The sequence below is a fragment of the Sphaerodactylus townsendi genome, linkage group LG15 (assembly GCF_021028975.2).
Source record: "Sphaerodactylus townsendi isolate TG3544 linkage group LG15, MPM_Stown_v2.3, whole genome shotgun sequence".
Classification (NCBI taxonomy): domain Eukaryota; kingdom Metazoa; phylum Chordata; class Lepidosauria; order Squamata; family Sphaerodactylidae; genus Sphaerodactylus; species Sphaerodactylus townsendi.
The window spans coordinates 6,379,057-6,406,895 of NC_059439.1; the positions used below are offsets into that span (position 1 = coordinate 6,379,057).

At 48.2% G+C, this 27,839-nt stretch overlaps 1 protein-coding gene across 2 annotated transcripts in view; it reads left to right on the forward strand.

The window, feature by feature from the left end:
- The first annotated feature begins 3,746 nt into the window (after positions 1-3,746).
- PPP1R1B (protein phosphatase 1 regulatory inhibitor subunit 1B) overlaps positions 3,747-27,839 on the forward strand; it is a 61,405-nt gene continuing 37,312 nt past the window's right edge. The window contains exons 1-4 of one of the 2 annotated variants that reach the window (XM_048518211.1): positions 3,747-4,132; positions 8,612-8,672; positions 14,985-15,007; positions 24,831-24,906. In XM_048518211.1, the coding sequence (XP_048374168.1) occupies positions 4,052-4,132; positions 8,612-8,672; positions 14,985-15,007; positions 24,831-24,906 (241 nt within the window). In that variant the 5' untranslated portion in view covers positions 3,747-4,051. The remainder of the gene's footprint in view (positions 4,133-8,611; positions 8,673-14,984; positions 15,008-24,830; positions 24,907-27,839) is intronic. The other variant, XM_048518210.1, reaches the window with a different exon arrangement.

The following is a 27,839-nucleotide window of genomic DNA, read 5'->3' on the forward strand; positions in this document are numbered from 1 at the left end:
CACACACACACAGTTTCTGCACACACACCCTGACCTCAAGGCAAAGGGGTTAGCTCACACACTTTCCACTTCTGGAGAATCTTTGTACCATCAGTCACGAATCCTTGCAAGTCTTCCGGAAGGTGCCTGCCCACAGCTGGCAGACGCTGGGACCTGTTTGTGGCTGGCCGCACAGGTGTGCCGTTTATGCTGAACACAGGGTGGGTCTGCTGGATGTCTCAGTCCTTGGGTGAACCCCTGCCCACAACATGAGATTCCCCTTCAATTTTGCAGGGGGCAGACAGGGGGGAGAGAAGCTAGTCTTTCAAGATAGCACATCTGCTGTGGTGCTGGGAAGCGATGCCCCTGTAGCACTTTTAAGGCCCTGATCCCCAGATCCTGCTTTGCACACCTGGAAGAGCTGCCCAACACCATTGGGTACACCAGCAGTTCTGTGGCTAGGAAGGGAGGCTTCACTCGCCCTCAAAGATGGACCATGTGGGTCAGGAGCACATGCGAAGGGAGGAAGTGGAAGAGGCCAAGGAAGAGGTGTGCAAGAGGAGGCCAGTCGCTGCGAGGGGCAGCCCTGGCCTGTCCCTTTCCATCTCCAGCTGCCTGTAGTTGCTAGCAGCCTTTCTGACCCGAAAGGAGTGCAGCGTGGTGGATGGACTCCTTTCATGAGTGAGGCCAGCCGGCTGGCCAGGCCCATAAAGCTGCTGCCACATGAATGTGGCCCTCCCCTGACACAACTGACGTGTACTGTCCCTGGTTGCACTCCTCCTCTCCAGCTTTGCCCCACCAGCTCTTGCCCCAGCTCTGAGTCCCGAAAGTGTGGGGAAGTGGCTGCCCGATGGCTGTGTGCTGGGTGGGAGATGAAGCCTGCAGCCAGCTGAGCCCAGCCGGGAAAAGCTAAAAGGAAATGACCTGCCAAGGAGCACCTAGCCCCACGCCTTGGCGGCACATTGCAGTCGGCTCCTTGCCTTGTGGCCCACGGAGCCTCTGCAACCATCCACTTGCCTCCAAGTCCAAGATGCTTCTGTGGGGGAGGGGCACTCTGGGCTGCTTGGAGCACCCCCTCAAAGAAGCATCTCTGAGGCCCCCTTCTGGCAGCCTGTTGGGCACTCCCTGATTCGACAGCCAGTGGAGACAGGGAGGGACGTGGGCTGCCAAATGTGTCCCTCACATGATCCTCTCAAGTAGCACCTGGGGCTCAAGCCCCCCCCCCCCATGCCCCTCCTCCCTACACCACTGGGTGCAATTCAAGTCGGCACTCGGAGGCTGCAGGACATGGGCTGGTGCCCCCTTTGAATGAGTGGTACCCAGGGCACATGCCCTGCCTTATCCCACCCTAGATACGTCTCTGCTGGAGATGAGCTGCAATTCAAGGCAATCGCCAGGTCCCTCCTGGAGGCTAACATTCCTCCTGCCTGGTCAGGAACTCTGAGCGGGGTTACGGCTGAAGCCCCCCTTCCCTGTGTGCTGTGCTCCCAGCCCAAATCATTCCCCTGAATGTGCCAGAGTTAAATTCCATGCACGGAGTTCCCAGAGGGCATCTGTTGACTTGGCCTGTAAGGACTACGTGATGTGTGGCATGGGGCTCAGACCCTTCTGCATCAACAGTGATCGGTGTCGGTTCACCATTTACCCAGCGCTGTTGGTCAGGTCCAAAGTGAGTGACCCCCACATTGCTCCACTTGACTGACTCCGGAGACATCTTGATTTCTCTGGGGAAAAGGGTGTGGCCCCCGGCAGATCACGAGGCAGGCAGGGCTGAGGGTGAACAGAAGCAAAAGAGCTTATCACGTCAAGCAGAAAATAATCTTCTTGATTCTGGCACTTTGCCCTGAGATTTCTCTTTTTGCCACAGTCCCTGAAGAAAGAGGCCGATAAAACACAGTAGAGGCTGGGCTGGAGCTTGCAAAACCTCTCCAGGGCCGCTGCCTGATTTGTCTGTTATGGGCAGCTGACGTCAGCTCCCCCATCTATTGCAAACAGTCTTGGGAAGGGCTGTCCCTTCTTCTTCTTATCCATGGCACAACCACACAGGCATGTTTCAAAACATCCTGACATCAAAACAATGACCTCTGGAATTTGGCATGGCGAGTTATCTGTTGACAAAGTTAGCTTTAAGTGATATCCGCCTGGTTGTCATTCATAGCTGTAAAATCCTGCCCTCATAACTTTGGTGCAATGTCTTGTCGAAGGCTTTTATGGCCGGATTCAACTGGCTGTTGTGGGTTTTCTGGGCTGTGTGGCCGTGGTCTGGTAGATTTTGTTCCTAACGTTTCACCTGCATCTGTGGCTGGCATCTTTAGAGGTGTATTACAGAAAGAAGTGTGTTACACAGTGTGTATCACAGAGGTGTATCACAGAGAGAAGCGTTATACACTTCTCCCTGTGATACATCTCTGAAGATGCCAGCCACAGATGCAGGTGAAACGTTAGGAACAAGATCCACCAGACCACGGCCACACCGCCCGGAAAAACCACAACCAATTTGGTGCATAAGTTCCAGGGGGCCAACGCCCAGACCGTTAAGGTATTCTGCCACCCAAAATAAGATCTATCCGGCCCTTCCCATAGGTGCTTGGCCTCTATAGCCAAAATGCTTCCCCCTGCACTGCCACCCATACTCCTGATGACTGATAGGGAGACATGTTGACCCACTGGCTGGGCAACCCACCCCGGTCAAAATAGGTTTTTTTTGCTTTTTTGGGCTGTCAAGAGTCAAGTCACAACTGATTTGTGGCAGCCCTGCAGAGGTTTCAAGGCAAGCAGTGTTCAGAGATGTATTGTCGAAGGCTTTCACGGCCGGAATCACTGGGGTGCTGTGTGGTTTCCGGGCTGTATGGCCGTGTTCTAGCAGCATTCTCTCCTGAGGTTTCACCTGCATCTATGGCTGGCATCTTCAGAGGATCATCAGATACAGCCCAGAAACCAGACAGCACCCCAATGTTCAGAGATGTTTTGCCAGTGCCTGGCTTTTTGTCACAACCCTGTTATCCCCTGGAAATCTCCCATCCAAATAGTACCCATTCCAGGGCCAACCCTGCTTAGCTTCTGAGATCGGACAAGATTGGACCATCCTGGACTATCCAGGTCAGGGCCTAACCGTAGGTCTACTCGGGAGTTAATTAAGGCCCTGGTGCTCAACCCCCCCCCCCTCTTTCTCCCAAATCTGCAGAGGCTCAGCAGCTGCCCTTATTATGCCTTAGGATGCTGCTCATCTCCAGTCACCCTCATTGTTCATATGGCAGCCAGCACGGTGTTGTGGCCAGAGTGTCGACGCAGGATCTGGGAGGCCCAGGCTCTGCAGTGGAAGCTCGCTGGGTGATCTCGCCCCACTCACTCTCTCTAGCCTAGCGCGCAGGGTTGTTGTGAGTGTAAAATAGGGGAGCGGAAGGAGGAGAACAAAGTGAGCCCCTTTGGTCCTCATTCAGGGTCGCGTGGGGTGAGCAGGAAGTAGACAAAGCAAGGAACAATTTACTGTGTTCTGAGACCTGCTGCCCCTAAGTCAAAACACAACCCAGGCTCTTTGGGATGATGAGTGGTGCAGCTTTCGTGGAGAAAGGTGTCTTCCGTTGCCTCGAGTCCCCTCCTGCCCCAGTTTTCTGGTCCACCAAAGGGTTAACCACGAGAGCGGTCGGTGTCTTTTATCTGGCATCTGTTTTAATGGGCACCCAGCCGAGGACTTGTTAGGAGTCAGAGTCCTGATGCTTACCTGCCTTGGGAGAAAAAGATTAAATAATTCAACTGCTGGAGAGGCAGGGAGGGAGGGCGACCCAGCGTCCCTCCCCTTCTCCCCCCCCCTCCTCTTCTCAGCCTCCTCCTGCCCTCCCCTATCTACCTACACTGCCAGTCCCCAGCGCAGCAGGAATGAGCTTTTCCCTCTGCCCCCTTCAGTTGCCTTGTGCCGAGCCAGAAGTTGGCACCGGGGACTTCTGCTGCTATTGAGGGGCCAGGGTGGGCAGAGCACTCTGCCAGCGGAGCTTGATCCAGGAGGAGCATCCACGTCCCCAGCAACAGAGTAGGAGACTTTCCTGCTGGGAGTGGAACGGACGGGGACTCAGGGATGGACCCCAAGGAGCGGAAGAAGATCCAGTTTTCTGTGCCTGCTCCCCCCAGCCAACTGGACCCTCGGGCAGTCGAAATGGTAAGGGGGACAGATGGAGGGGGGTGTCCTCCAGGTCAAGGGCTGGAGCTGACAGTGATTGGTTAGATTTCTCCTGCCGAATCTTTCACTCTTTGGCACAAATCGGCAGATCTAGTGCTTGTGCATGCTTTTGAACACTGAGGAATAGACACAGGCGCTTCACTTCTCAATGAATGGTGCGATTGCTGGGTGAAGATTGGAGAAGTATATATAGGTCTAGAACACACATGTTCCATTATGCATCTTTCTCTGTGGCTATAATGCACCCTGTGTGTTATTCGCACAGCAGAGTTCAAGAACCAAACACATGCATTTCAATGAGTTAAGTGCTGAGCGCTTGACAAACTTGTGAGCAGGCACCAAAAATGCACTAATAGGGTTAAACAAGGAAAAGCTTTGCTGGCAGAAATTGTGCTGTTTTGACAGGCACAGGTACACACACTGAGTTATGTTGTTTGCTCATCCACATTCATGCTCAGTTCCAGAAATCAAGAGCCTTTCTGGCAAGAATGACCTGCCTCCGGTACTTTCTTACATGCACCTCTATACATTTTCACACTCACAGGCATTCCTACCTGTATGCTGAACTCTTATAGTTTGCACAGGTGCAAACTCGCACAAGCAAAGAGCTGCATGTTGGAAATATTGGCTTGCATTTAAAAGCAAAGCAAGTTTTCTAGCCCTGCTGGCTTAGAAGGTGGGCTTTGAAGTGTGTGGTCATTAACCATGTTGAAATCTCTAAACCAACAAGAGGGCTACTGGTCAGGATTCTCTTTGGGCAGGGGGTGGGGCTTCAGCGCCCTGCATTACTCATTCCTGCGATTGCCAGCTGAGAATAAATCATGCTAAATAAACAAATACTTTGTAAACGCCCTGCAAATGTTTTACAGAATTCCAGTGTTCAATGTGGGGGTCTCCAGGTACAGAATGTCTTGTTTTTATTATACACAATACCAAAGTGTAGTCTAGTGGTCAGAATGTCAGTCCAGGAGCTGGGAGATTCAGATTCAGATTCCCACTCTGCCATCAATGCTATTGGCTGATCTTAAGTCAGTCACTCTGCAGGCCAGTCTACTTTACAGGACTGTTGTTGTCCTGTAATAAAATTGAGAAGGGAGGAGTGATATTGTAAGCTGCTTTGGGACCCTACTGGGGAGAAAAGCAGAGCATAAATCCCTGAATAAAGTATATACAGGCCTGACCATAGATTGGGGTGTTGTGTGGTTTCCGGGCTGTATGGCTGTGTTCTAGTAGCATTTTCTCCTGACGTTTCGTCTGCATCTGTGGTTGGCATCTTCAGAGGATCAGATCCTCATCAGATCCTCATCAGATGCCAACCACAGATGCAGGCAAAATGTCAGGAGAAAATACTACTAGAACACGGTCATACAGCCCGGAAACCACACAACACCCCAGTGTATTGACAATACATTGACCATAGATTCTTTGTAGGTAGTTGTAGGCAGGTTGCCCGACAGATCCATGAAATATAAAAGTGATGGTCCAACCATGGAACTACTATGTGATGCTGGTTAGATCAAAGATAACACTATCTACTTAAATATACAATGTCTATTTTAAAAACATGTATAAACATTATCAACTTACATTAGGTTTGGGCATACGAAGGAATTGCTAGGCCCTGCCGGTGACATATTCCAGAGGAGCAGCTTTATTGGACCGGGCCAGCAGAAGCAGCAGGGTCCTGTAGAGCTTCAAAGACTAGCAGATTAATTGAGCTATAAACTTTCCTCTTTGTCCAACACATGAAGTGTTATCCTTTGCAGGAACATGGATAGAAATGGGCACAGGGAAGACACTGAAAACAGTGGCCCTCAAAGGCGGTGGATGCTTCTTCCATGTCATGCCTCTTCCTGATACCTCGTAAAGGATGAGCTCTTTAAATTTTTCCTCTGTGCCTTTTGTCAGCACGCCTGTATATATGTCAGCTGAAGATACCGCTTCACGCATCTGACGAAGTAGGCGCTTGCCTATAAAAGTTTGTGCCACCACAGCAGACACCACAGCTGTCTAAAGGAGAGTTACACCCTTCTCAGTCAATAGTAGGGTTGTCAGGTTCCCCCTGATCAGCTGCAGGGGATGGGGGGATAGAATTGCCAGCTCCAGGCTGGGAAACTCCTGGAGATTTGTGGATAGATCCTGGGGAGGGCAGGGACCTGGGGGGGGGGGGCAATGCTGCCACAAACTCCACCCTCTAAAGCACAGGTGTCAAACTCCAGATGTTATGGACTACAGCTCCCATCATCCCCTGCCAGAATCATGCTGGCAGGGGGAACTGTAGTCCATAACATCTGGAGGGCCACGAGTTTGACACCTATGCTCTGAAGCATCCATTTTCTCCAAGGGAATCTGCAGATGAGCAGGAATTCCAGGTCGCTCCTGGAGGCCAGCATCCCTAGTGAGTGGGCTGAGAAGGGCACAGCAAATCTGCATAATCTTCTGAGTGCCTCAAGAATTTCCTTTGTGACATTTCCTCAGGCATCCTGCTCAAATTCTCCAATTTTAGGACAATCCCCAATGACTGCAGGGCTTTGCTGTTTCCATTGAACATTGCATTGAACTGGGGGAAATTAGGCTGACTGGCTGGTCTCCCAAATGAGAGGAAAGCTGTGCAAGAATACTGGGTCCCAGATACCTTGCAGTTTTCGACTCCAATGGTGGGCTCACTTAAAGGGTCAAAGAGCTCTGGACCAAGGAGGGCTAAAGTCCCTCCTCCCCAGCCTTTGTTTCTGCCTGCAATAGACCCTGTGGCCAATGAATGCTTCAGGCAGCAGATGAGCCGGCTGTAGGGTTTTCACTACCATAACTGATCTCCAAGATCAGTTTCCCTGGAAAAAATGGCTGCTTTGGAGAGTGGGATTCTATAGCATTATCCAGGGGTCTGCAACCTGCGGCTCTCCAGATGTTCATGGACTACAATTCCCATCAGCCCCTGTCAACATGGCCAATTGGAGGGCATGGCCAATTGGCCATGCTGGCAGGGGCTGATGGGAATTGTAGTTCATGAACATCTGGAGAGCCGCAGGTTGCAGACCCCTGCATTATACCCTACTGAGGTCCCCCTCCTACTCAGGCTCCACCCCCAAAACCTCCAGGTATTTCCCAGCCCAGAGATGGCAAAGGTAGTCTGCTGCTAGCCCACTGCACAGGGGTGATCTCAGAACAAGTTGGATCCTATCAGCTTCCCCCTCACTCACTCAATCACTCCAAATCCCTTTCTTCACTGCAACCTGTGTACTCTGTGGATTATGTCTATGAGGGTTCTTTGATCCCCAGCATAGTCCTTTGCATGGTCTGAAGGGAGCCATTCCTCCCCTTTTCACCAGTAGGCAAAGCAGGCAGGATCCAATCCAAGGTGTCCCCTGGAATGCAGGAGATCTCTCCAGTCTGAATGAGCTACCTCGGTATTCTTCATCCAAGGAAGGACTGAGGGTCTCTTCCTCTAAGACAGGGGTCCCCAAACTTTTTAAACAGGGGGCCAGTTCACTGTCCCTCAGACTGTTGGAGGGCCGGACTAAAAAAAACTATGAACAAATTCCTATGCACAAATGATTGTAAAATGTTTGATTTCACCTTTCAGCCATTCTGTCACGGTCTATTTTTAGAACAGTGTCCAAAGTATGTCAAGTACAGGGTGGGCTCCAAATATTGTTGGGGAGGCTGTGGCATACCTTCCCCTGTAAAAAAAAAAGCAGAACTTTCCCAATGAAGCATTCCATCTAACCCAGGATCAGGTATCTTCCTGGGTTCTTCCTCCCTAGCAGCCAGCGAGCGATTCACCAGCCTGGCTGATGCCAATGGGAGTGAGGCAGAACAGAAAGCCTGAGAGCAACACATGGAGTAGCCGAGAGGGAAGGGCAGAGCAGGAGTTGCCACGTGTAAGGTTTCCAACTCTGGGTCAGAACATTCATGGAGATTTGGGGGTGCCATCATGTAATTGCAATCAACAGCCGTTGGGGCCGGTTCCTCCTCTCCCTCGAGCCCCCACTGCACATGAATGGAGCCATCGCCACCATGCCTGGCGGGCCGGATAAATGCTTTCAGGGGGCCACATTTGGCCCCCGGGCCGTAGTTTGGGGACCCCTGCTCTAAGACATGTGCAGAGCAAAGGCAGCCATCACAGGAATTCTGGCACCTCAGGTATATGTCTAGTTTGCCTCTACAGTTGAACTGACTCCAGATGGGAAATAAGGGAAGGGCCAGTCAAAGGAAGCTTCTGAAGTTCTCCAGAGCTCTGGTGCAATAGAATAAGCAACCTACCACTCCCCAGAAGAATAGAACTCCCAAACAGCCTACAAGTGCAGCTCCTGAAGGACTGCATTGCAGTTGCCTAGTCTTGAAGTTAGAAAGGCACAATTGACAGGTCTGGAGAGATGAAAAAACCCAGTCTGAGATCGTATGTGTTGCCCACAAGAAGACAAGAAAGAAAAGCAACCTTCCTTCTCATTCATTTTCTAGATCCGCCGGCGGAGGCCGACCCCAGCTTTGCTGTTCCAGCTGTCAGAAACTTCATCCCCTGGTGAGTTTGGAGTCTTCCAAATATGGCTAGAAGGAGAAAGAGGGAAAGGGGGGCTTGATGTAAGGTAGGGGTGGCCAACCTATGGTGCTCCAGATGTTCTTACCAAATAACTCTCAGTGCAAATACAGAAGCCCAATAACTCTCAGTATAAACACAGAAGTGGGACTTAGCCTTCACCACTTAGACACTCAATAAAGAAGTTTGAGCTCGTTGGCTCCCAGTCGTGGTGTTTTTGTAGGCTCCAAAAATGGTTAGTTGTTACTCAGCATCCCACAGTTACTCCTTTCAAAATCCCTTTCACTATATTTCCATCAGGACATTCAAGCAGTCGAAAGACCCTGAGACTGAACGCCGTCCCAATGGAAATATAGAGAAAGGGGTTTTGAAAGGGGTGACTGTGGGAGAACTAACCATTTTTGGAGCCTGCGAAGACCCTGTGAGGCCAAGCGTCCCCTGGGAGCTGACTAGCTCGAATTTCTTTATTGACTGAAGGCTACGTCCCACTTCTCTATTTATACTGAGAGTCATTTGGTAAGGAGCTGCTGCTTCTGTATAGTGGAGACCGGAGGCGCACGGGGGGTGGGGGGATGGGGCCCGAGGCAACACCTGTAGTACTGCAGCTTACAATTCTACACCACGGGGCTTACTTCATGTTTTTCAGGAAGATTATCCCTGGAGCTTTGCTTTTCGCTCTCAAGTCAGTTGGGGAAATAGGGGTTTTGTTTTCTAAAAACGATCTTTAATTTCCATAATCTTATACGCTCCCAGCTCTTTGAGATGCCCATCTTACTTTTTGAGACCTTGGCATCTGGAGCAGAGGGGGCTCTGGAGGCAGATTTGCCTCTCATGGGGTTTCTGACAGAAGAGCTCCTAGCTCTTGGTAGCTCCTTCTCCCAACAAAGACTCTGCTGTTGTGCAGGGAACGGCATGAAGTCTGGATGGAATATCTTCTGTTCCATCCAAGGAACATTCCCTCACAAATCCTCCAGCAAAGTTTATGTGGCCAAGAAATGTTCACAGAAGGAACAGCACACAGTTCACAGAAGGAATGGCCCACTGAAATTGGCTGAAATTGTGGCTGGCTGTATTTCAAATTCCAAGGCTGGCCCTGAGAACTTAGCATGGCCTCCATTTCTGAAATGAGACCATCTGATGTTCATGCACCTTCTGAAGTCAATTCTTCTATTCTGGAAGTTCTACTTCAAATTCTGGGTGTGTTGTGGATGATAGAAAAACAGCTCTGCACGTGCTCAGAGAGACACTCTTCTCATCGCTGCTTTACATCTTAGAGGGCAGAGCTCAGGCATTGAATGCCAACTAGGGAACCGTGAGTTGTGTCCCCATGCCCAGACATTCCTGCTGATTAAGAATAAACACATCTCACTAGTTCAAGAAGCCAGCTACCACAAACGTCAGGTGTTGGGATGCTGAGTTTCTGTAATCCCAAATCAAGGCTTTGCATCTTATGCCACAACACAGTAAAGAAAAAACAAAATTGTAGCACTCTGGGCCCTCGTGATTGGTCCAGCTATTCATGATACCACCCTGGGCATGTAGTTCTGTTGCCTAAGAGTAGTAGAATGGGATTGCCAACCGCCAGCTGTGGGTGGAGATCTTTTAGGATTACAGCGGATCTCCAGGTGATAGAGATCAGTTCATCTGGAGCAGGGGTCTGCAACCTGTGGCTCTCCAGATGTTCATGGACTACAGTTCCCATCAACTTCCCATTTTGGAAGATAGTATTATACTCTGCTGAGGTCCCTCCCCAAGCCACGCCCTCCCCAGGCTCCACCCTCCAAATGTTCAGTTATTTTTCAGCTTGGAGTTGGCAATTGTGGTAGAAGAAGAAGGTTTAGATTTATACCCCACCTTTCTCTCCTGTAAGGAGACTCAAGGTGGCTTACAAGCTCCTTCCCCTTCCTCTCCCGACAACAGACACCTTGTGAGGTAGCTGGGGCTGAGAGAGTTTGAAGAGAACTGTGACTAGCCCAAGGTCACCCAGGGGGAAGTGTAGGAGTGCGGAAACACATCTGGTTCACCAGATAAGCCTCTGCCACTCAAGTGGAGGAGTGGGGAATCAAACCTGGTTCTCCAGATTAGAATCTCCCTGCTCTTAACCACGACACCACGCTGGCTGATTTCCAGGCATCAGAGCTCTGTCCCTCTGAAAGAAATGACAGTTTTGCACAGAGTCAGCCCGGAGGTCCCCTCCACACCCTCAGCTTCTGTCCTCTCAAGGCTCCATCTTTAAATCTCCAGGAAGTTCCCAAGGTGCAGTTGGCAACCCTAGGAGTATGGAGACATTGCAAGATCACAAATTCAGCTTGTCCAGTCCTTCTGGTTGAGCCTTTCCAAGATGCTGCACTCTCATGTCCAATCCTGGCTTTCCGGCACAGAGAAATCTGCATGCAAGCAACAAATAACATCTGGGAGTGCAATGCTTCCTCCAGGCCTGTGGTGCTCTAGACACAAGGGTCTCAAAGTACATGGTGGCCCTCCTGAACAAGAAATCTGTTTTAAAAATGAAGGATAATTTTTGTAAAGGAAGTTCATTCAAAAAATGTTTCTGGAACCCAGTGGCGTAATGCCCACGGGGCCGGGGTGGAAGTGCGATGCCCTGGGCGCTCCTCAGGGAAGGCGTTCTGGGGTGGGCAGCGCTGCAGCAGGAGCACAGGGTGCACACATGTCCCAAGCACAGTTCCCCCACATCCCGCCCCTGCTGGAACCTTTGTTTTTTCAAGTCCTGTCCATTGAAGATTTTCCTGAGCAAGATAATTCAATAGCCATCCTCTGGATGATGAGAGTTCCAGAGCAGGGGAGCAACCACCAAGAAGGCCACACTTAGAGCTACCGTTTCCGCGACGGTAGGCGATGAAGCGGCTAAGGTCAACGATTTCTCGCCCGACCCGACGACGCTGGGACCGTCCGCAAGGACGGTCCTGGCAACAGCCGGGAAGCCGGCGCCGCGGAGCGCCGGCGCCCGGCCGACCCGGCATGTCCCTGGGCCTCCGGCGCGTCACCGAGGCCTGGGGACATGCCCCCCTGGCCCTGCATGCCTGCTCCAGCGGCACAGGGCAGGGGGGCGTGTCCCCAGGCCTCGGCGACGCGGTCACCATGCCAAAGGACACAGGTAAGATGCCGAGGTGGGGCGTCAGAAGCCTCCTGCCGATTACGCTCGGCAGCGGCTTCGGGGCAGCGTTTCCCCAACAAGAACGCTTCCAAGCGCTCTGGGGAAACGGCGGCTTCAGGCCGGGCGGGCGGCACGAGGGCGGCGCGGCTGCGATGCAGCTGCGCCCCCTGTGCGAATGGCGGCCTGGAGATGGCATTTTTGCCGTCTCTAGGCCGCCATTAAATGCCCGTGCAGAAACGGCCTTAGCCTCAGTTTTGTTTGAGCTCGTCACAGAGATTTTCAGACATACCTATTCCACTAGGATAGGGGTGTCCAACTCTTGCACTTCTAATGCTCATGGACTACAATTCCCATCAGCCCCTGCTGGCATGGTCAATTGGCCATGCCAGCAGGGGCTGGTGGGAGTTGTAGTCCATGAACATCTGAAGTGCCAGAATTGGACACCTCTGCACTAAGGGAAAGTTACATATAGGTTACTGGTTCATTTGAAGCCCATCCATACATGTTAAGTTTCCCTAATAAGGCAAGTGTGGGTCAGGAAAAGAGCAAGGGAAGGAAGGCTTAAGTTCCCTTTCCTTAAGAACAGCAGTCAGGGTCTGACCCTTTCCCTATATACTTGAGAATTTAATTTTTAACTGGGAATTCCCCCAAGCAAACCTGCTTGCTGGGACCCAAAGCACACCTGGAAATAGACACGAACAGAATATCATGTAGTTGAGAGCCAGCATGATATAGTGATTAAGAGCGGCAGACTCTGATTTAGAGAACTGGGTTTGATTCTCCACTCCTCCACATGAGCTGCAGACTGTTATCTGGTGAACTGCATTTGTTTCCCTGCTCCTATACATGAAGCCTGTTGGGTGACCTTTGGCTGGTCACAGTTCTCTCCAAACTCTCTCAGCCCCACCTGCCTCACAAGGTGTCTGTTGTGTGGAGAGAAAGAAAAGGAGTTGTAAGCCGCCTTGATACTCCTTATGGTTGAGAAAAGTGGGGTATAAATCCAAACTCCTCTTCTTCCTTTGTGGATTCAAAACTCTGCATAGAAGAAGAAGAAGAAGAAGAAGAAGAAGAAGAAGAAGAAGAAGAAGAAGAAGAAGAAGAAGAAGAAGAAGAAGAAGAAGAAGAAGAAGAAGAAGAAGAAGAAGAAGAAGAAGAAGAAGAGTTGGATTTATATCCCCCCTTTCTCTCCTGTAAGGAGACTCAAAGGGGCTTACAAACTCCTTTCCCTTCCCTCCTCTGGCTCGGCACCCTTGTGAGGTGGGTGGGGAGACTGACCCAGAGCTCAGAAGAACTGTGATCTGTAGCCCAAGGTCACTTATTTGGCGTTATTATTGGAGATGCGCCTGGAGCTAATCTGAATTCCCCCAGATAAGTCTCCACAGCTCAAGCAGCAGAGCAGGGAATCAAACTCGATTCCTCCCAATTAGCGCACACCTGCTCTTAACCACTACACCACTACTGGAGGGAGATTGTTTCTGGGAGAAAGGAGCAGGGTTTTGTGATCAGAATGCCCAATTGCAGCCTGCTTTAGGACCCCTAACCCTTCCGATTTGGGGGATGATTCTGCTCTATGGTTGCCCACTCCAGATTGAGATATTTCTGGAGATTTGGGGTGGGGAAGGGGAAGGGGCTCAGCAGGTGTGTATGGTTCCATACAGTAGTGCACCTTTGGAAGCTGCCGTTTTCTCCCAGGGAAGTGATTTCTGAAATCTGGAGATCATCATTCCAGGAGAACTCTGGGCCCCACCTGGAGGTTGGCACCCTACCAGTCTGCTTTCAGCTGATCCCAGGCATGTGCAAGTGTCCCCAGCTGGGTTATTAGCATCTCTTTGCTAACATTCAAGCGGCCTCCAAGCGGCCTCGTTTGTTAGCGTACCTTGCTCTAAACAGCGTTGATGGCGGGGCATTCATTCTGCCTCCCACGTAATGCACGGCAGATCTAATAGAGCCATTACTGGAAAGGAGGAGATGCTCAAGCCCCATCCACACATGCAAGCAGATGAGTGGGTGGCTGATTGAAAGATAACTGCCGTGCGGCTGCTCGACGCAGCAAGCTGTTTGTGTGCGTGGCTCACATGGGGGGCTTGCTTTGAAAACCCTCCTTTTTATGGCTTGCATTCAGATCACCCAAAGCAAGAGTTCATTCAACCCGTTTGCAATCTGGATCTGCCTGCCCTGTGCAGAGGGCCTCCCGCCCAGCTGCTTGTTTAGCTGATCTGGGTTGTGGGGTCATTGACACAAGTTTGCCACAACAAAATAAAACAGGAGCGTAGTAGCACTTTTTTATCCATCTGAAGTCTTGGCGAGGGCACGAACTCTCCGTCTGACTGGCGACAGCTTTCACAGCCAGAGCCAAATGGCTGTTGTGGGTTTTCTGGGCTGTGTGGTCGTGGTCTGGTCATTTTTGCTCTTAACATTTCGCCCACAGGAAGATGTGTTTCTCTCTGTGGCAGAGTGGAAACACGTCTTACCATGACAAGCCTGTGAAGATGCCAGCCATGGAAGGGGACGAAACATTAGGAGCCAAAACTATCAGACCACAGCCACACTGCCTGAAAAAACCACAACGGCCAGAGTTCTCACCCACAAGAAGCTTCTGCTAGACAAATTTTGTTAGCCTTTCAGGTACAGCTGAACTCCTGTCATTATCTGGATGGCTACCTGTCTGGAATGGTGCAAGGTTTGATGAAGATGCTCATTAGCTGTGCTGAATTTACAAAACTCTAGAGCAGGGTTCTTGAACTTTCCTGAGCCTGAGAACGCACTGACACGGCACAGTGGGCACAGCAACAAAATGGCGGCTGTAAAATGGCAGCTGCTGGAGGCAGAGCCAGCCAATAAGGAACCGTCACAGCTTAACATCAGCACTACAGCCAGTCCTTTGGCTGTGCTGGCAGTTGTTGCCAAAGCAACATCCAATCACATTTCCAGTAGTCAATCAGAAGCTGAACAAAAGCCCAACTTGGCCCTGGTTGCTGCTAAAAACACTTGGCGGGCACCAGAATAAGTGTTGGTGGGTGCTCTGGTGCCCTCAGGCACCCTTTTGAAGACCCTTGCTCAAGAGTGAGGAACATTCTTTAAAAACAAGGGACATCTAGCAATACTGTGAGTGGTGTCCAGGCTATTTGCTTTGACTGACCATATGCTTTGTTTTCTTTTTTCCTGTGTCACCCTCCCTACAGAAGATGAAGGATCTCCATACCAGGTCAGTGTCCTAGAACTCTCCTGATGGTGAGGTGAACTGGAGGGGAAAGTGTCCAGATGGGTGACATGATGATCATAGTGGCTTAAAACAAGTTTACTTATGGGTAACAAGGTGAACTATTGGAACAGTTAACTGCTTACAGAAAGCTCTCAGTGTTAACTCTCGCAGGTCTTAGTTCCAACTGCTTTTCCCGGGACTCTTAACTCTGCCCATCAATCCAAATTCTTAAAGGCACACATCACTACAGAAAGTGCATGGAAAGACTGGGTCCAGACAGAAAATTGAAGCAGTTTTCAGCCGCCATTTGTTCTCTGTAGCAGCTAGATGTGGTTCGTAGACACACCACCTGTAGCCCTGTGGAACTCTGTTGCCCAAGTTGGCACATGCCCCATGTTTAGGGTTGCCAGCTCTGGGTTGGAAAATTCCTGGAAATCTGGAGTGGGGGGTTAGAGACGAAGGAGGGCAGGGTTTGGGGAGCGAAGGGACTTCAATGGGCTATAATGCCAAAGAATCTACCTTCCAAAATGGCCATTTTTGTCCAGGTGAACTGATGGCTGTCACCTGGAGATCAGTTGTAATCCCAGGAGGTCTCCATCTACAACCTGGAGGTTGGCAACCTTACCCATGTTCCAGAACAACAGACCAGGCCTGTGCCTGATGGGGCTTGTGGCAGGTGGCCCCCACCTTGGAATAGTCTCCACTGGAGGGATTCATAAGCTGGAAGTCTCCCTGAAGGGCAGACTTTCTGCCAGGGATGGAAATAAATGTGGCTTTTAAAATTGAAGTTAATTGCAAATATAGCTTTCTGTGAGCCATGGAATGAGCAGCAGTGGTGTAGTGGTTAAGAGCAGGTGCACTCTAATCTGGAGGAACCGGGTTTGATTCCCCGTTCTGCCGCTTGAGCTGTGGAGGCTTATCTGGGGGATTCAGATTAGCCTGTGCCCTCCAACACACGCCAACTGGGTGACCTTGGCCTAGTCACAGTTCTTCTGAGCTCTCTCAGCCCCACCTACCTCACAGGGTGTTTGTTGTGAGGATGGGAAGGGAAAGGAGATTATGAACCCTTTTGAGTCACGTACAAGAGAGAAAGGGGGGATATAAATCCAAACTCTTCTTCTTCTTCTACTATGCCTGTAAGGAATTTTGGGAATTGTAGTTCTATCAGAGATCTCAACATATACCCCCATCAAACTATAATTCCCAGGATTCTTTGGGAGGACCTATAATTGTTATAAAACCAGTATGTGTTGTGGGATGGAAGGAAAGTATGTATTCTTTCTGCTGTGGCAGAGGTTTGTTTCCCACCAATATTTATCAGTGATCTCCTGTGATCCCCTGATGTCACGTTGACATCTGGTGCAGAATCTCAGTGCCTGAGGACTCCTCATGAGTGCACCACAGTCTTGATCTGTTCTGGGCTCTTGCACATCTGGAACCTCAAGAGCATGTCCGGTTGGCAGGCCTTAAGAGGACCGCTAAACCACAGGTCCTGTGGCTAACCTTCAGAGGAGCCTGAATGAGTCACTGTTCGGAGCTTGTTACTTTCCAGTCACAAGAGGCGCTCACATCAGTGAATCATGGAAGAAGCAAAGGGGGTGGGCTCTTCAGAATGTATAGAATTCTGTCTTTAATGCAACCTTAAAAGTCAATCTTTTTATAGGGAGCATAAGAATGAAAAGTTTTAGTTTTAATGCAGAAAAGAAGTGTGGATTGTTTACAAGGGCAAGAAATGATTTGTAAATTTCATCCCCCCACACCCACAGCACCCAGTGGCCGAATCCCCAGTGACGATTAAATGCATGATACTAACGCAAAATACCCAGGTTTCATGCAAAACCCCCCGCCACTCTCCTGCCGATTACGGTTCTGGCGCTCCTTGTCCGCCTTATCACGGGGTTTTCCCGGACCTGGATGGATGTGCACCCTTTCTAAAAAAAAACATGATGGATCTGGATCGATGGGGAGGATCAGGGGGGTTGAATTTCCTGCCGTAGTGACGTTGACCCTCCTATCCAATCAGGGCGCAGTGGGCTGTGAGCAATGTGCATGCAGCCCTTTTTAAAAAAAAAAATTCCCAGAGAGGCAACGTGGAAACGGAGCTTTGCTTAAACAAGCTGCTCTGTCGTTTTCGTTCCAAGTCGACTCACGCATGTGCGTGTTGACATGGCTCCACAAAAAAAATATGTTTTTTTTAATTCCCGCCCCAACACAATGCAACAGCCAATCAGGATAGTTTCTGAGCGGATTCCTGTGAAGGAATGGGGAATCAAACCTGATTAACCAGATTAGAGTCCATTGCGCTTGTGGACACTCCATTCATACCCTACCTTTCTCCTTAAAGGGACCCCTATGCAGCATATATCATTCCCGCCTCTTCCATTTCATTCTTACAACAACAACCTAGCAAGGTAGGCTAGGTTGAAAAAGAGTGGCTGGCGAAAGGTCACCCAGCAAGCTTTCATGGCATTGTGGGTATTTTAACCTGGCTCTCCCAGATCCTAGTCTGACATTCTAGCCCAGGGGTAGGGAACCTGCGGCTCTCCAGATGTTCAGGAACTACAATTCCCATCAGCCCCTACCAGCATGGCCAATTGACCATGCTGACAGAAGCTGATGGGAATTGTAGTTCCTGAACATCTGGAGAGCCGCAGGTTCCCTACCCCTGTTCTAGCCTCTACTACATATATGGGTAGTACCAATAATGCATCACAGTACTCTGGGACCACCAAGGTTATCAGTCACGATTGGCCCTACCCACTACACCGTGCCCACCTGTCTCTACAGTCATTCCTAAAGTCTGCATTCAAGCCCCCTTCATTCCTAAAAAACATTCTCTCATTGGTGGTAGACAGTCAGCATGGACTAGCTTAGTTACTCCTAAAGGACTTCAATTCCTGTGGTTTCCTGTTCTTGAGCCACGGCACAGCTTTCTGGGGCACTGCCCACTTCAGTAGCACGGTCGCCAACCTGCGAATGGTGGCTGGAGATCCCCAAAAAGCAATCAGGGAAAGTTGTCTTCATTTTGGGCGGGGGGGGGGGGGGGGGGGTGTTTTTTTTACAGCAGCTTCATGCACAAAAGTGTATCTGCCCAAGCTTTTCTTAGCAAGAGATAGGTAGCAGAGAGAAATTACATGCTGAATTTCTGTGACAGCTGTTGGGATGGGATCTGCATTGGATTAACCATTAAGCAAAGATAAGAGTGTGCTTAGGGCCGCAAGTAACAAGGGCCCCATAGAGGTGTTCAACATATTGTCAAAGACTTTCACGGCCGCAATCACTGGAGTGTTGTGGGATTTCCAGGCTGTATGGCCGTGTTCCAATAGCATTTTCTCCTGATGTTTTGTCTGCATCTGTGGCTGCCATCTTCACACAACACTCCAGCCCCATAGAGGGTTTTTCCCCTCTTTGCTAAATATTGAAGCAGATTTGTTACATCAGATTAATTTAGAGGAAATGATCAAAGACTTTTGGCAGTTTAAAAATGCAGGAGAAAAGTTTTTGTAGTATAAATAAAGTTATAAGTAAGCAACAATAAGCATGATTTTGCATCATTGATTCGTGTAAGTGAAAATGCTTTGTATCTTCAAGGCAAGAAATCAGTGGAAGAATGGGTGTTTTGTTTCATACAATTAATGATATTTATTCATTAGAATATGTATGTATTTTTGACAGTTTTCTATTGTTTTTATTTGGATTACTTACACAGTATATGGGAGTACTATAATCTTTTCTGTGCTTTGGGTCTCTGAAGGTCCTAATCCGGCCCTGCACGTGATGCACAATGATCCTGTAGTCACCCTATGGTCATACTCCCCAGAGGTTTAAAAAAATAGGGAATGGATGGAAGAACCAGATCACAGGCATCCCCCACACTGGTCAGCTCTTCCCTGTGCCTTTAACAGATGCTTGTCCCAGAAATTCAGCATGTAATTTTCCTCCCCTCCCTCCCTCACTACAATACAATACAATATCCGCAATCTCAGATCAAGGAGGATCATGATTGGTAGCCATAGATCGACTTCTCCTTCATAAATCTGTCCAAGCCCCCTTTAAAGCTATCCAGGTTAGTGGCCATCACCACCTCCTGTGGCAGCATATTCCAAACACCAATCACACGTTGTGTGAAGAAGTGTTTCCTTGTATTAGTCCTAATTCCCCCCCCCCCCCCCCCAGCATTTTCAATGGATGCCCCCTGGTATTGTGAGAAAGAGAGAAAAATTTCTCTCTGTCAACATTTTCTACCCCATGCATAGTTTTATAGACTTCAATCATGTCCCCCCTCCGATGTCTTCTCTCCAAACTAAAGAGTCCCAAACGCTGCAGCCTCTCCTCATAAGGAAGGTGCTCCAGTCCCTCAATCATCCTTGTTGCCCTTCTCTGCACTTTTTCTGTCTCTTTGATTCTTTTTGAGATGTGGTGACCAGAACTGTACTCCAAGTGCGGTCACACCACTGCTTTATATAACCTTGCAGTCTGTTCTAGGATGGCTCTGGAGTTGTTATTTAATAAATATACAGTCTTTTGCTGGTCAGTCCAGTTATCTGTGCTGCTCAAATAGAGCAATAATAGTGACATTCTTGCCTCTGCATAAAGGAGACAGTGATGCAAAACACGGTCTGCAGATTCTGCTTCTCTCCTACCAAGAAGCTACAAATAGCTATAAAAATGGCTATCAAATGGTATCAAATGGCTGTAAAAAAATGAAGACAACCTTTCCCCATTTGTTTGGGATATCAGTTGAACTAGGATGTGCAGGGCTATTATGCAAAAGCCGTTAGTTATGAGGTCATGACACCCTTTGATCTGAGAACATACCCTAAGGTGCAGGAAAAGGGGAGAAGCCGGGTGTTTTGAGATCTGAAGCTGGGAAGCACACGTAAATGTCTGGGCAAGGGCTGGCTGGGAAAATGCAACTTCCTTTTCCACGTCTCTTGGGAAGTCATCAGAGGGATGAGGAGGAGAGACATCAAGGGCTCTCAGACTGCTGCTCTGTGTTTCTGTACCGAAAGCCCTTTGCTTTTTGTGCTGCTACTGGACTGGCCGCTTCTCTGCACTGGAAGACCTTGGAATTTACCCAAACACCAGCCAAAAAAGTGTTCCCTGCAAAGCCAAACTTGCTCACTGTTTTCCCCATGCACACACCCACCACCTGCAGAGCAAGCTTATTTCTGCCGGCATTTTCCCCTGACTTATTCTTGATCTTCAGTCATATTAAATTCCTCTGAAATGCATGGCACAGTGGAATGGTGGAGGGGAGGGGGGGTAAGTCAGCAGCCAGAAGCTTAGTGTCTTTGAGGAAAGTTTGGCTATATTTCAAGCTCACCCCATGACTTTTCTGTTATTTTATCAGATTATCCCTTTAATTGGCCGGGAAAGCTTGCCTTCCCACCCCCATTTCCCATTCGGCAGTTTGTTTTTTTAAGGTAAAGTCCTAGCAGAGGTCAGACAGAACGTAGAATGTTCCCCCACACACAGACCTGTTTCCCGGTCCAAAATAAAAAGAGTACTGAAGCTCGGAACACAATCCATGTATCTTTTATTTGGACCAACCGAGTGACACGTAACAGTGTGTGGGCTCTGAATTCTCCAGGACTTCTTTCAAAATAAAGAGCATGATTAAGTTTTTCTAACAATGTAACAGAATCTGAGGGGGAAAGCTAGAGCAGATAGGTGAAGAAGAGATGGAGAAAGGCTAACTTTCAAGACTTTCACAGCCAGGATCAACTGGCTGTTGTGAGTTTTCCAGGTTGTGTGTCCATGGTTTGGCAGGTTTAACTCCCAATGGTTTGCCTGCATCTACAGGTGGCATCTTCAGAGGTATGTCACAGTAAGATGTGATTCTCTCTGTGAAAAAGCGTCAAGTGTTTTGAATAGTTGGGTATTTGTTTTGTCAACCTCTGAAATGGGAGGGAGATAAGATGCATCTGCATGTGTCCAGGTGGAGTTCATTTGAAGTTTCCTTTGAATGTGTATGTCCAAGTGGTTTAACCCAAGCCAGACATTGGATCTTATTTGATGACACAGAAATTCTTGACAACTCTGACAGCTACTATGTCAGACTACACAGGGAAGCCATTGAAATCCACAAACACCAGAACAGTTTCAACAAAAAATAGAAAAGAAAATCAACAAAACCTGGCTACCAGTACTAAAAAACACCAAAACCAAAAACCAGAGGATATTTCAAACACCATTCAACAATCTCCCAGATGCTATAAACTGCTTCCCTCCCTCTTCTCCCCTTCATCACCTTACTTCACTCCAATTTCTGGGATGAGTCACACACATTCAAACCACCAGGACATTTACATACAAATGCAACTGCAAATGAACTTCTTTTGGATACATGCAAATACACTTTACCCCTCTTCCATGTCAGAGGTTGACAAAACTACACAAACCACTCCACATTGTGCCATAGAGAGAAACACGTTACCCATGACATGCTTCTGAAGATGCTAGCCATAGATGCAAGCAAAACATTAGGAGCTAAAACTCCCAGACCACAGACACACAGCCTGGAAAGCGCACAACAGTCAGCTAACTTGACTACTGACTGGTTGAAGAAGATTTAATGCTTTTTTACTGAATCCATTCCATAATTAACACATTCTATTGAAAAATGACTTGTGCAATAGTAGAAGCAGCGGTCTATTTTTAGGTAGTGAAAGAAGTGTGAGAACTTGCAGTTTAACACACAAACGCTAATGTGCTCATTGTTAGAAGAGAACATGTCATTCCCTGTTTCTTTCCCTGTTCAAACATTTTCCTTTTAATTCCCTCTCAGAGCAAATCTCCAGAACCAAACTAGCTCTCAAAATTGAAACGTGTGAACTTAATTCTTAACCCCACAGATTGGAAGTTTGTTTGTTTGTTTGTTTGTTTATTTATTTCATAGACCGCTCTACCCCCAAAGGGCTCAGAGTGGTGTACAAGGCAAACAAGAGCAATAAATTACAAATACAAAGAAGGAACAAATCGAATAACCCCAGTAAGTTGACATCTCTGATTCCTCAAGGACAGCCTCAGTTGACTGATGGCATCCATTCCCTGTTTGACATCTGCTGTTCAGGGCTGGCCCAACCACTAGGCAAACCTAGTCAATTGTCAAGGACACCAGATTCTGAGGGGTATCAAAATGGCAGTGGAGGCTTCCTCTAGTGGTGTGAAGGGAAGCTTGGTGTGACTGGCTCCTGGAATCTCCACAACCATTGACTTTGGTCTTCCATAGCCTCCATGTTTTCAAAGAGCTCATCTATTTCTATTTATAAATTGTTAATTTTGAATATCAGAGAATAGAATTTTCACCCTTACTTTTCACTCCATTGAAGGTAGGGAGCAGAGTTTGGCACAGGCGACAAAAACCCCGTGCAGAATTGAAAGTTGGCATGCAGAGATTCCCAGAAAACCTGTTTAGCTTTAGTAAGATGGCAACTTCGTATGCTCTTAGACTAAGGCTCCCCCAATGTAGTACCTGTGGGCACAATGGCATCCGCCAACACTTTTTTTGACGGCTGCCAAATTGTTTTAGTTTGTAGGTAAGGCCATGTACGGCTATTGCCCAGTAAGGCTATTGGAGATTTGATTGACTAGGCACATTTTTTAAAATGTTGCTTTTGTGGCAGCTGCCACCGCAGCACAAGTATCTTCAATGGGACAGCCATCTTGTTACTGGCTCTGCATCCTGAGGCAACAATTCTGTGGCAGCCATTTTGTTGCTGCACCCACCATGCTCTGTCAGAATTCACAGGCTCAAAAAAGTTGGGGTCTCTTTGCCTTAAACTAATATTCTGGGTTCTTCACTCCACGGTCTAAAACTTGCAGTTCAGTTCCTAGGGTCCTTCATTCCCTTCTTGATTTGAGTTTAACAAAAGTCATGTAAGACTGTGGGAATGAAGGAGTCAGAGAAATTAAAGTGAGGAGAGAACAAGAGTAAAAATGCTTTTGTTTTAAACTCTTCTCCTCCACACTCAGGTGACTATTTTCCTAGCAGACCTGCAAGAAAATAGCGTCACCACTAACTTTACGGCCTGGCAAAGTGGCGCAGTCTATTAACAATGAAAATTTGGCTGTTGTGGGCCCACATGTTATTTTCTCACAGGTGTCATTCCAACAGATGTGCTCTTTCCCCCCAAGTACTGCTGAGCAAAAAGGGCCCTTTGGAGGGGGCAAAAATGCTTTTCCAACCCACCCTCAAGAATATGGCCTGTTTTCTCAGCCTAGCTGACTCACCCATCAGATGCCTCCACTTTGGACTTCTTTCCCTCTTTGCTCTGGGATCCGAACCTATCAGGGATCAGGTAGAGAACATGATGGCACCAGCTAGCCAGTCAGAGTGACTGCATGGCGATTTCACTGAAGAAAAAGGGATCCATGTAGACCCCATTTATGGTGTGAGGGAACCCAACCCTTTTTCCAAGGCCACTGAACTGATGCTCTCAATGTCACCACACTGATCCAGTGTGAGAAGATAAGGATGTGTTTTTTGATCCAGCTGCCTCTGACGAGGGGCAAACATTTTCACGCCCTTTCAAGATGCATAAAAGTCTCTGAAGGGGAAGGCGCTTTTCATAGCGGGTCAACGTAGGGCTGCCAACCCCAGCTTGGGAAATTCCAGCAGATTTGAGGAGGGCAGTTTGGGAAGAGAGCTCAGCAGGGATATAATGCCAGACAGTCATCCCTCTAAAGGTGTCATTTCTCCAGCGGAACGGGTCTAAAACTGAAGATTACTTGTAATCCCCCCCCCCCACACACCCTGGAAATTGGCAGCCCTGGGCAAATAGTTCATAAAATGTACCCCCTGTTTTGGACTCAGAAGTAGATTGGTGCATCAAGGAAATAACTGATCAAAGTCTGATTCCAGCAAGGGTTTTTGTGTGTGTGTGTTAACCTTGGAATGATAAGTTACCCAAATAAAAATCCTCCCAGATCCGGATCTGAACCTACTGTGTTGACTGTAGAAATGTCTTTATTCTATAAAAGCGTGAGAATGACCTTCCTTATGTGCAGGATGAAGCCGAAATCAGTAAATAAACCATTCTGTCCTTCAGTGAAAATGTGCTTGGCAGATGGGAATGAAGAAGTCAATTTAGAAGCTCATTCCCTCAAAGAAGAAAATGAAGGTCCCTTGGACAGGAGAGGGAAGGGTGGGATACATTATTTTTTAAACATGAGGACTTAGAAGCATCTTCTGATGATTTGTGCCATCTTGAACACACACACATCCTTTCCTCATGCCCAGGAGGGGGTGCCTCCCCACCCACAAAAAAAAACTCTGGCTGATTCCGCATGGGCCAAAAACAGCAGTGTGAAAATGGTGTGAAAATGGTGCAAAAGGGTTTAAACTGGTTTAAAAGGGTTTATGCTGTTTTCACACTGTTTTCACACTGCTGTTTTTGGCCCATGCGGAATCAGCCTCTGAAAGCAAAGAACTGATTGCAGGGTGTCCTTTTTATGAATACAGACATGTGCGTAGACTTAAAGGATTCATAGATCAAGACTTATTCTTAACCAACTGAGGTTTCATTCATTGGGTTACAACTCTTAATCTGGAATCTGGCATTTCAGAATCAGTTTTCAAGGTGGAGTGTGGAGGAGCAGCTGTGTTAAAAAAAAATTCTGCAAAAAGCCCAGCCATGTGCAGGCAAAATCTACGCTCACACAACAACACTTTGGTGCAAACCAAGTTTCTTAATTTAACCAACTCATCTGTTTGCTTTCTCGATTTTTTCACATGTCAACTCACGTCCCTAATCCTAAATCCTCTGGGAAACCTTCAGAGATTTGTTTTGTCTTTGAACCGGTGACTTTTTCTTTTTTCCAGAGAGCTTTGGGCGAAGGCTACCACCTTAAGAACAAAAGGAACGCCCCCTGTGCCTACACCCCTCCTTCTCTTAAAGGTAAGGGAGCTTGGAATATTCTCTTCCTTGCTGTTTGTCAAGTAGAAATGTTGAAGCGCAATTGGAAATCTCCACTGGCCATTTTTGCTGTGTTGTGCTGTGCTTTGCTCTGTGCCAAATAGCTACTGGACACCGAGAAGCATTTGTGAGCATTTAGGAAGCCCAAGGCTAATTGGGCGAGGCGCTTAAGCAAATAGGTGATGACTGAATAGCTTCGGGTTTTCTTGGGTCGATTCCCCACTCATGATTAGATGCGTGCTCGTCACTCCAAATATCCAGGGTTCCTGCAGAACTCCCCACTACACCAGCGCCGAACGCGGATTCACCCCGTTTCTGTTGCTCCCCCCCCACCCCCAGCACGTGTTATTTTAGAACTTAAAAGGAAGTAGACCTTTTTGAAAAATGCGTGGTCAATCTGGAGCAGTGGGAAAGTTGGGAGGGTGAATCCGTATTCGAACTACCTGTTCTTGCGAGTGACGTGGAGTCTCCCATCCAATCAGGGCACAGTGGGCTGTGCGCGGCTCTTTATTTTTTTTTATTTCATGTAGCTAGAATCCACGTGGATACGTGGTGACATGGGGCTGTTTAGAATGATTTTCTGATTTTCTGCAACACAAAGGAACGGTACACCTCGTATCCACGTGGATACGAGACAAAGTAGCACAGAAATGGGGCATTGCATGCAGTTCTTCTGCGCATGCTCACGCAGACGTGGATCCGAAGTGCAAAAAATTAAAAAAATTCCCGCCCCAGCACATCACAACAGCCAATCAGGAAGCCCCTGAGCAGATCGTGCAGCAGATCCGCGAACAGTGGGGAATTCAGCCTGGCTGCTGTGTCGACTAGAGCAGGGGTCGTCTTGCTGCACTGGGGACCATGAAACCGCACTGAAAAGATCCTGAATCAAATCGGTTTGTACCCACTTTCATTTTTCCAGTGGGAAATCGACCCAATTGGATGAGAGAGATAATTTAGTTCCATTAGAGAAGGTGGAGTGGGGGGCCAGCTGTTCGTCTCGTTGGCATGCACCCCATGGAGCCCTGCAGCATGCTGTTCACCACCTGTTGGAAGAGGCCATAGAAAGATCTGGGGTGAAAGTTGGCAACCAACTCCGTTTCTTTTTTGTTTGTGTGAATGATAATTTGTCATGTGAATAATCTGAGACAGGGAATGAGAGCATGGAGACAATAATGAGGTGGACAAGCCTAGAAAGTGAAATTCAACTACAAATGAACTCCACCTAGAGACACGTGCAAATGCACTTCACACACACCCTTCCCACCTGCGGGGTAGACCAAACAGGTACCCCACCTCACAATCTGTCCACACTGTGCCAGGGAGAGAAACACATCTTACCGTGACATGCCTCTCAAGATGCCAGGTGTAAACGCGGGTGAAATGTTAGGAGCAAAAACTACCAGACTACAGGACAGACAACCCACAACAGGCAGACAAGGAAGAGAAACTCAGATGAGACTGTTTGTGGATGATACTGCCCACCAGTGGTTGAATTGTTTTCCCTTCCGGGGGAGGTTTCTGGTAGATCCTTGCCTTCATAGTGGGCAATACAGACTTTCTACCGTCTCGCAGTGGGATTTTTCGGGGGGTTTTTTTGTTGTTGTTTAAATGAGATTCTTCTGCTCTGAAGAGTCAAGTTGAGCCAAGTTGAGCCAAGCTGCGATTTTATGCACCCATTCTCTCCACACAACCTCCTCCAACTTAGGAGGTTGCTCTCTGATACCTTTTTTTTGGTGTGTTTGTGTGTGCCGTCTTGAATCTAGCATTATTTTGCAAGCCCATGTAGATTTCACCAATCTATTGTTCCAGTGACAGACCGGCAGTGTTCAATTTTTTAAACAGAAAGCTAGCTCTTCCAATTGCTATCAATTGCTGCCCCGAATTGTGGGAGGAACTGCTGTTGGTTGGGCAGGGGAAGGTGGTGAAGAATGGGCAAACCCTTTACAAGTGTCTTCCTTCACTTTCCCTGCAAAGTGAGAGGAAAAGTAATGCTTTCAAAGGTTTCAGAAACCCTCTGATCTGAGGTATGGTGAGTTTGGGAGAGGGGAGCCTATACTACTTATCTGCCAAGAGCCCTAGAAGAGACAGTTCAGAGCTTGAACACACACAAGATCTCCCTTTTCAGCTATAAATGTAAATTGATATCTCCTGAATCTTCCATTTGCCTTGGGGACATGCAGGGAAGGGAGGCAGGCGTTAACTCTTCAGGTTCCATTTAATAGACTTCCCAACTCTGGTATTAACATTTTAAAAGATAAAAGTTCCTTTAAAAATACAAATTTCCCCCTACCAAAATGGTAATCCCTGGGGAAGCTACAAAACATACGGGAGGTTGAAGAGTTAAACCCCCTCTTCCTTCCCTGCCAAGGCCAGAAGCAGATGCATGAACCAGCCGTTTGCATTTTATGGAGAGGCTGCAACTCCTCTGTTTACACCCTGAGATAAACTAATTGTATGTGCCTTATCGAACTAGATCTCAGTAACAAAAGACAGGTCAGTTTATTCATTCAGGATTAAATCCCAGATACCAGTTGTTTCTTTTCCTATTTACCAACGTGACATTTTACAGCAGCCCTTTATCACCCAGAGTCATTGATGTGGCATTTAGAAGATCCTGGGATGAAAGGAGGATGGGAAAAGCAGATAACCTGAATAAATGTAAGCTCCCTCCCTGTAATCTTTCTTCTACCATATCTACTCCAGGCACTCCTAACTATGGTGACTTTCCCCCATCCACTACTTCAGCTATCTACACACATAGCAGCTGATTACCAGGTTATATATAAGCAATACCGCCCCCTCCCCCACCCCAGCTTTCTGATAGATACCCTAAAAGGCAGCCAATTAGTCCCCTGTGCAATTACTGGGGCATTACTGACCGATGGGGTAATATCACATCACAACATTTTAGTAGG